This window comes from Columba livia, chromosome 7 (assembly GCF_036013475.1).
Source record: "Columba livia isolate bColLiv1 breed racing homer chromosome 7, bColLiv1.pat.W.v2, whole genome shotgun sequence".
Classification (NCBI taxonomy): Eukaryota; Metazoa; Chordata; class Aves; order Columbiformes; family Columbidae; genus Columba; species Columba livia.
The window spans coordinates 38,212,342-38,221,812 of record NC_088608.1 but is presented as its reverse complement, the minus strand read 5'-3'; the positions used below and the strand labels follow the sequence as shown (position 1 = coordinate 38,221,812).

Below are 9,471 nucleotides of genomic sequence, written 5' to 3'. Positions count from 1 at the left end.
ACATTTGTTTGGTGGCTCCTAAGAATATGCAAACTTTTTGAAGTGGTTTGTGTGGTACAAGTATGATTACAAACAGGACAGGATTAAAAAAGCTCCAGGGGGCAGGTTCCTGGAGTTACGCGAGTACCTAAAAATCTGAACTTTATTTACATACAGAAGAAACAAAGACCTCAGAGAATCATTCTAACTGTTGTAGCTGCAGAGGAAACTTGCAAATATGAAAAAAGCACAGGTATCACAGTATGTTTGGGATTGGAAGGGACCTCGAAAGTTCATCCAATCTAATCTCCCTGCTGGAGCAGGAACACCCAGATGAGGTTACACAGGAAGGTGTCCAGGTGGGTTTTGAATGTCTCCAGAGTAGGAGACTCCACAACGCACTGGGCAGCCTGGTCCAGTGTTCTGTCACCCTCACTGAAAAGAAGTTTTTTCTCAAATTTAAGTGGAACCTCTTGTGTTCCAGCTTGATCCCATTACCCCTTGTCCTATCATTGTTTGCCACCAAGAAGAGCCTGGCTCCATCCTCATGGCACTCACCCTTTATATATTTATAAACATTAATGAGGTCACCCCTCAGTCTCCTCTTCTCCAGCTCCAGAGCCCCAGCTCCCTCAGCCTTTCTTCATAAGGGAGATGCTCCACTCCCTTAATCATCTTTGTTGCCCTGTGCTGGACTCTCTCCAGCAGTTCCCTGTCCTTCTGGAACTGAGGGGCCCAGAACTGGACACAGTATTTCAGATGGGGTCTCACCAGGGAGGAGTAGAGGGGAAGGAGGACCTCTCTCGATCTACTAAACACCCCCTTTGTAATACACCCCAGGATGTCATTGGCCTTCCTGGCCACAAGGGCACAGTGCTGGCTCATGGTCCCTTTCCCCTACACTGCTCTCTAATATGTAATTTCCCAACCTATACTGGAACCTGGGTTTGTTCCTGCCCAGATGCAGGACTCTACACTTTCCCTTGTTAAATTTCATCAGGTTATTCCCCACCCAACTCTCCATCCTGTCCAGGTCCCGCTGGATGGCAGCAACGTGTTCCGGTGTGTAATGAGCCGGAATCAATAGCTGAGAAGGGACATGCTGTAATGGAACACTGACTCCACTTCAGGATCTGTCTCCTCAGCAGCCGTATCAGACCTTACCCGGAGGATGCCACAAGGGTCAGGACAGGGTGGGGAAGGCCTGGCAGTTGGTCTGGGTTGGCATCTTTGAGAAGGAATACTGGCAGGAAAGAAAAATAAATTAGAGTGTTTCTTTCCTCCCCCTTTCCCCTCAAGTGCTTTGTCCTTTGAACCCATGGACGGAAACTGATGAGCAAGTATGCTTTGTGCTGGCTTTTCTTTGAGACCATTTGTTGCCTGTTTTCTTTTAAAGTCTGAAATGTTAGAAAGAGATCATTATTCTTCCTGTTTAGCTTGACCTCTTCTCCCTTGCAGAGTTTCTCCTTTTGTGTGACTCTGTTCTTCTCACACGGTGCTCTGTTGAAATAAAGTTCAAGAGAAAACTTGGATTCCTAGAAGAAAAGCTTGATATTTCGAATGAGATGTCCTAGAACAGACAGTCTGAATCTCTGCAACATGTCTTGTTCCTCTCTGGAGGTGTTGTGAGATGTCAGTCAGGCACTGCCTCTGAGATGGTTCTGAAACAGCAATGTTAGGGCAAAAACTTTCATGAGATGTAAACTACCCCACGGGTCACTTGTCCTACCCTTTGTTCAGCCAGGCTTTACCCAGCTGCAGTCTATCCTAAGCAGAGATGTTATCTGTGATTACAATCTTGATTGCCCAGCAAATTGCTGAATGCCCAAGGAAGCAGGAGGAGAATGTGCAGCTGGAGGGTGTGTGGGTTTTTCATTCTGTTCTACAGCGAGGACTGGAGGTTGAGTGTTTAAGAGGTTGAGTGTTTAAGATGCCTCAAGATCCCGACACCATTTGTTGCAGCACTGGGTGTGTATGAGCTGTGTTCTGTGCCAGGAGGCCACCCCTGGCATTCCGCAGGAGCGGTGGGAGTTAAATCAACTGCTGTTGGCTGCAGGTGCTTTGGATGATGAGACTGGCAAAGACCCGTCACCCAGCCAGAGGCACACCAGACACTGTGAAGCGAGCAGGATGGCATGACTATGTCTTTGTTGAAGGAGTGGAGGTACTTCAGTTACAGACTATTTTCTTCAATCCCTCATTTCCCCCCACCTCTCCAGTAAATGTTACCTGCTGGCTAAAGGGCATGGGCCTATGTACATGATGAGTACACATGTTTGGTGTCGGAGTCCCTTTGTCCTTCATCCAGCTGCAAATCTGCTCAGCTCCATGTGATGAAGCAAGCACAAAGATTTTCAGCTTTTGTTTCTACTGTTTACAAAATGTGAAAAAAAAAAAGATTAAGGCAAAAATGCTCAGAAATGAGAACCTCAAAAAACTAGAGCAGAGTTATTTACATAAGTGAACTGAAAACCTGCAGCAGGATCTGTCAGAGATCTGACCTGGTCCTCTGTCTAAACTGGATGTTTACTCACACACCCCAATGTGGTCATTGTGCTGTTCAGTTTTCCATATAGCAAAGAAAATTCAAGAGGCTTTTGATTGTGATTTCTTACTGTGATCCCAAAAATAGGTGACCTTTGAGCTAGCCCATTATTACTTTTGTCTAATTAAGAATGAGTAATTCAACCTGTGTTATGTGGGACACTCACAGAGAGTGCCCAGCTGCAATGACCAAAGGATATGCTTGTCTGTGTGGGTTGTTGTGACTCCCTTGGGTGACTGGCAGAGGTACAAACCGAATGCATGTAAGAGAACTTGGAAGAACAGCCGCCTCCCTGTGCTTTTGGATCTAATGTCCATTGTGGGGTCTCCAGCTAGGTGCTTGCCTTGCTATTTTCTGATGACTGTTTGAACAGCATATTTAGGTCAAAAGTATATTTGCTTCCCAGTCTTGAAGATATTGATCTAAGGGAAAAATCTTGCACAAAAGGATTAAGAAAAAAAATTGGAAAATTTGCAGCATGTAATACTGTAATTAGGGCTGAGGGAGTATAAAAGCTTAAAATTAGTTTAAAACATCACTTGACAGATGGGAAGTCATTTATGTAAATTTAGGGAAGTGGTAGTTGGATTCAGTTGGTCTAATTTAAACAATATTTCTAATTATTTTTGGTATGTGTACAGAGGATTATAGGATGGCTATTATTCTGACAGGAGGGCTCTTCATATTTAAATTTAAATCCACAAAAGAGTACCCTATTAAAATGCAAACATGCTGTGATAACAAGCACCTAATAACGCAGACAGGTTAGTTCAGCTACTCTGGTGAACAGCTGTGTGCACTTATTTCAGATAGTGCTTCTTCTTATGCCCTAAAAGCCTCCGGGTGGGCCACCGAGAGGTCAGGAGGTGCTGGATGCACAGGCAGGAGCTCCCTGTCCAGAGGCTGGTGATGCTGAGCGTGGATTGGAGAGCAGACGAGCTCTTGCACGTTCCCACTGAAATCAGGCCCCGATGGCACCCAAAAGCACAGAGAGAAGATGACGCAGTTAACAGTTCCCCCTCTCTACAGTCTGGTGCTGCTAATCCAAGTTGAAACTCCCACCAGCATCTTTGGAGAACCTTCCTCTTTACATCTTGACAGCTTTCTCCTTTTGCCAAGAGAAAGATGGTGCAGGTTTACTGGGGAGCTGCCAAATGACAGCTTGACTTTGCACCTGAGAAGCAGATGAATGAAGAGAGAAGGAAAGCCTCAGCCTGGCATGAATGCCAAGAGTCCTGGGAGCGCAGGCATGACCAACCCCTGGAGCTGCAGCAGCAGCACGTGCGACATGAGCGGAGTCCAGCTGCGGAGGAGGGTGCAGGGGGCACATCACCGAAGTGCGAAGCTGTTATTTGCCAGCTGCAGGCCCCAGGGTGAGACAGGGACCTGGCCACGGCTGATTCTTGGAGGTGCGGGGCAGGCTTGGAGCTCCACACTGTACAGCACCCCTTTGTGAGCTGGTTTGGTTGGCTTTTCTTCACGGAGCCCTTGTGGCAAAGGCTCAGATCAGCGCTCTCAAAAGGCACATTAACAATCAGCAGGGGGGCTGACAACCAGGGTTTACTAACAACAGCAAAATTTTTGGAAGTATAGCTCGTGGTTTACAAACTTTGGGGGTAGAAGGCACCAAGAGCAAGGCTGCACGACACTCATTTCTGGAATCCTTGTCATTTTAGGGCAGCTGGCACCACACTGGGTGACACACGGTCCAGGTGCTGTCACCCACCTTTTCCCACACACATTGTGGTGGGGTGTCTCCAGCAGGGTGTTTTGTGATTCTTTAACCTTTTTGTGAGATTAAGACTACTGCAGTCGTAAAATATGAATTACCCTTGGCACTTCAATTGCCTGTACAAAAATTAAGCACACCATCGAGTAGCTGAAGTTGTGAATTTTAACCCACATTTAAAAATGCGATGAAAATGCTTTGCACATGAGGGTTTTTAAAGCAGTATAATGAACACTGCGTGACTCATTCTTCACGTGGGAGAGCTAAGCAAGCGAAGAGGAAATGTCTCCAGGCAGACATCCCTCAGGGCAGGGATTTCTCTCTCATTTTTCTTTTAAGGGAAGAAACTTAAAAGGACTGGCCCAAAGACAACATGTTTGTTGTGTGACCCCACCAGGTGTTTGCAATCTGTAATTCTAGAAGTCACCTGGAGGCCAGGCGTATCCAGCTGGATGCCTTTGCAACAGCTTTCCAGGCATGACAACAAATGTTCCTATGGGTTGGTGTACAAGGACTGCAGAACTGGATCTACCTGAGCTGGCAACTACCACAAAAGAGTCCGTAACATGAAGGCTGGGAAAATACCAGGCTGTCATATCAGAGCCCATAAGGGATGTCAGATAACCCAGGGCTGCACTGCAGAGGCAGCAGGAGCTCTGTGGAGCCTCACGGGAACATGAGGTGAGTAATCACAGCTGCAATTCATTTCAAAGAGACAAATGAGCTCCCCTGGAGAAACCTGGGACACTTCTGCTGAGAAGACTGATTTTTTTATGGTAGAACAAAGGGCTACTTTCAGGTTCAGGTGAAGGAACTCAGTGGAAAAGCCTTCTATGTTTCTCTAAGGGCAGGCACTTTCATCACAGTTGTAGAGATGCTGAGTGATGTGCCCAGGACATAAGAAAGTCAGTATTAAAGCCAGGAGCGCACCAGCAGACCTCCAGACTCATGGCTTCAGTGCTGTCCTGCCTCTGTTTCTGCTGACTCTGGGGGTCCTGGTGGACAGCAGGATGACCATGAGCCAGCACTGGGCCCTTGTAGCCAGGAAGGCCAATGGTACCTGGGGTGGGTTAGAAGGGGGTGGTCAGTAGGTCAGAGAGGTTCTCCTGCCCCTCTACTCTGCCCTGGGGAGACCACATCTGAAATATTGTGTCCAGTTGTGGCCCCTCAGTTCCAGCAGGACAGGGAACTGCTGGAGAGAGTCCAGCGCAGCCACCAAGATGCTGAAGGGAGTGGAGCATCTCCCGTGTGAGGAAAGGCTGAGGGAGCTGGGGCTCTGGAGCTGGACAAGAGGAGACTGAGGGGTGACCTTATTAATGTTTATGAATACATAAAGTGTGAGTGCCATGAGGATGGAGCCAGGCTCTTCTTGGTAGCAAACCATGATAGGACAAGAGGTAATGCGATCAAGCTGGAACACAAGAGGTTCCACTTAAATTTGAGAAGAAACTTGTTCCTGGTGAGGGTGGCAGAGCCTGGCCCAGGCTGCCCAGGGGGGTTGTGGAGTCTCCTTCTGTGCAGACATTCCAACCCGCCTGGACACCTTCCTGTGTAACCTCATCTGGGTGTTCCTGCACCAGCAGGGGGTTGGACTAGATGATCTTTTGAGGTCCTTTCCAATCCCAAACATACTGTGATACTGTGACTCTCAATTACACACTTTTCTCTGTGAAAGTTGAAAAGCAGCGGAGAATTTACCCTTCTTCGCACCCCTGTACAACAGCTTCTCAGACAGAACCTGCACAACAGAAACATTTTCTCCCTCCTCTGCTGGTCAGAGGAGCAGAGCAGCCGCTCCACTGGGAGCCCGGGGGTCTGACCCCAGCCCATTGTCTTCAAGGACAAAGCGGCCAGCGAGGCGGCCTTAGACCCGCGCTCTCAACGAGTGCCGCTAGCAAGCTGCCATTGAGTAAATTAACGCAAAATGACCAAAAAAAAAAAAAAAAAAGGCGCCGAGACTTTCTAAAATGAAAATACAATATTTGGCGTATTTAACGCGGACGCGAAAACCCCAAAACAACGCAGGAACCGCTCGCTTCAGCCGCCTTTCCTACGCGACGCTCCCGCTCCGCCCGGATATCGCCGGGCCGGAAGTGGGCGCGCGGGGGGCAGAGAGGTGGGACGCGGGGGGGTGCGCATGCGCAGGAGGCGCGGCGCGGCTCGCCCCGCCCCCGCCGCGGTGGGGGTCCCGCGCGCTGCCTGCCCGCGGCGCGAGGCCCGGCCCGTGCGGCGGGAAGCGCCCTGGGGCTGGGCGGGGGGGGCGGGTGGGTTGCGGACCGAACCCCCTGGGTGTGAGGAGCCCGGACGGACAGACAGACAGACGGACGGAGTGAGAGGATGTGAAGATGGCGGAGCTGCAGATGCTGCTGGAGGAGGAGATCCCGGGGGGGCGCCGGGCCCTGTTCGACAGCTACACGAACCTCGAGCGGGTGGCCGAGTACTGCGAGACCAACTACATCCAGGTGCGGCGGGCGGGGCGGGCCGCGCGCTGAATAACGGTCGCCGTCTTCACCTCACGGTCGCCGTCCCCACCTAACGGTCGCCGTCCTCCCCTCACGGTCGCGGTCCCCGCGTCCTGAGGCGGCGGCGGGGGACGGGCGCGGGGCAGCCCCGGCGGGCCAGGGTCGCGTCCTCCCTCCCTCCCTCCCTCGCCATTTGCGGGCAGGTGAGGGGAGCGCGTCCTGCCGCCCCCGTCCCCTTGGCGGTGGGAGACGGGTGGCAGCGGCTGCTGCAGCCCGGCGAGGAGGAAAGGTGGTTCAACTTCCAGAATGAACTACCCCGGCGTGACGAGGCATTTAAATATTTGATTGATTTCTAAATTAAATTATACTTTGTGAGCGCGTTGAATATTTATTGTGGATTGCGGCTCTGTCGCTCCTTTTTGTTCCCTTCCCACCTTCCACTCTCCTTTTGCTGACAGCACTGAGATGATGTGAAAAACTGAGGAGGAATCTGGCTTCTGTAAATGTGGTATTTGTGCTTGTTAATTTAGAGCACAATCACCTATGTTTTAATTGCGATATGCCTGTTGGCTTATATTTCCCTTTCCCAGCAGGTCTGCAGTATTCAGTAGGATGGTCAGTTCCTGAGTGGTAGGTGCAGGATGAGAGCACGATGTAGAGATGATACAGAATAAGGGAGAAAGAGATCAAGCACAAGTTGCTACCACAGCGTGTGATTTTTGCCATGACCCTTCTGAAGCCAGGTTGGTGTTAGGACTGTGGTGTTTTTCCTTTCTTTATTTACTAAGAAGAAAAGCAAAATATAGTCAGTTCACCTTGGTAGTGATTGTAGGGCCAAATGAAAGAGTTTCCCTCAAAAAAAATCCAAAAAAAAAATGAAAAAAACCCCAAACCACATTAGTTGTGGGTCGTTCCTAAGAATGGTCTGAGGGCGTAGGCAAGAAAGCAGGGGGACGTGGGTTTGTGGTGTCAATATTGAGAGAAATACAAAGGGTCCCAGTTTTATTTTTGCTTTCAGTCACTGAAGTGGAGAGCGCTTGTGTGTTTCCAGAGGACAAACAGGGATGAGATCTGTGGCGAGATCATTCTGATAGTGAAAACGGGAGAGAATACTTAACCAGCGACAGAGAATACATAAAATGTCCCTGTAAAAAATCTCTGACTATTCTTATTGAATTGTTGGATGGCCAACTGTCGTTTAGAGAGAAGACTCTGCATATTTTGGGTCATTTACAAAATACGTCAATTACAGTGAAATCATATAGATGTATTTTATTATGTAATAACTTTTCCTATGTAGAATTAATGTGACCTGTGTTCTTTAAGAGAAATATATTGAAATATTTTCTTACAGCCGTAAGTTGACATGCAGAACAGGAGGCTGAAGGGAGACCTTCTTGCTCTCTACAGCTACCTGGAAGTAGGTTGTAGCGAGGCGGGGGGGGGGTTGGTCTCTTCTTCCAAGTAACACGCAACAGGATGAGAGGAAATGAACTCAGATTGTGCCAGGAGAGGTTTAAATTGGATATTAGGAAAAATTTCTTACCAGAAAAGGTTGTTGGACATTGGAACAGGCAGCCCAGGGAAGTGGGGGAGTCACTGTCCCTGGAGGGGTTTAAAAGATACATAGGTGAGGTTTTTAGGGACGTGGTTTAGTGCCAGTGTTAGGTTACTGGTTGGACTCTATGATCTTGAGAGTCTCTTCCAACCAAAATGATGCTATGATTCTATGTATTTAAATTTTTGCTTTCTTGAAAACTGGGAAACTGATTTTTCTGGAACAGGGGAGAGGAGTCTTGTAAGGCTAGAACAGAAAGAAGTAGATGTAGTTTGCTTTTTTTGTTCTTTCTCTGACCTTTTTTGTCTTCTTAGTATAAACCAAACTTCATAAAATCTGTATTGAGCAGCTCCACTTTTATTGTTTTGATAAAAACTACAAAGGAGGACCCCATGCTGTTCTGTACAAATAGGGAATGAAAAAAGATGGTTATTGCCCCAGACTGCATACAGTCCTTACGGACAGTCTGAAATAATAGGAGATGGATACAGACAGATGGTGAGGGAAGGAAAAGAATGAGGCACTCTGGTCAGCCTGATGGATTCTGGCCACCACACAGCAATAGACCGACTGCTGGCAATTTATCCAAGCATCGTGACAAGAGAGAGCTTTAAGGGGGAGGTGAGAAGGAAAGAATGAAATTGTGTTGAGAGTGTTGGCTGCGAGGTGCAGTATGGGTCACAGCATGAATATGCTTAAATTTTAAACAAGTGGGGAATGGAGCTCATCAGCCAGGCGACAGGCTCCGGCCTTTGGAGTTGGCTGAGAGACCACGGAGTAGGATTGTTGTTGAGAAGAGGTCCAGTGTGAGGGGATTCTGGATTTAGTGATGCGATTGTCCTAGTAACAAATCTGTCAGCAAACCCACCTGCCTTCATGGTGCGAGAGCTACATAAACTCCTGCACACGTTCTGTTTGCAAACATGATTTTTTTTTTCTTCTCTGCAAGAGTGGGAATAGGTAAATGGATGTAACTATTGGTTAGTTGGATATTAGTGATTTTGCTTCTAATTATAATTATTATTCAAAAGTTGTTACGTCCAATTAAGTCCAAATTATATTAAAAAACTGTAGCCTTGTATTTTGTGGCAAAGATGGGCTTGTGATTGCTCCCAAGTGTGTGGAAGAGTAATCATCCGGAAAGTCATATAGTGAAGATAGACTAATTCTACTGTAATCCTTGAGTGTTTCGTTGTTG

The 9,471-nt window shown here is 48.0% G+C and overlaps 1 protein-coding gene across 20 annotated transcripts in view; it reads left to right on the top strand.

Annotated features, from left to right (window-relative positions):
• The first annotated feature begins 6,453 nt into the window (after positions 1–6,453).
• Positions 6,454–9,471, top strand: part of ABI2 (abl interactor 2) — a 61,191-nt gene continuing 58,173 nt past the window's right edge. For 4 of the 20 annotated variants that reach the window (XM_065069964.1, XM_065069955.1, XM_065069946.1 and 1 more), the window contains exon 1: positions 6,456–6,715. In XM_065069964.1, coding sequence (XP_064926036.1) covers positions 6,599–6,715 — 117 coding nt within the window. In that variant the 5' untranslated portion in view covers positions 6,456–6,598. Of the gene's footprint in view, positions 6,716–9,471 lie in introns of all 20 variants that reach the window. The other 16 variants (XM_065069963.1, XM_065069961.1, XM_065069947.1 and 13 more) reach the window with 8 other exon arrangements.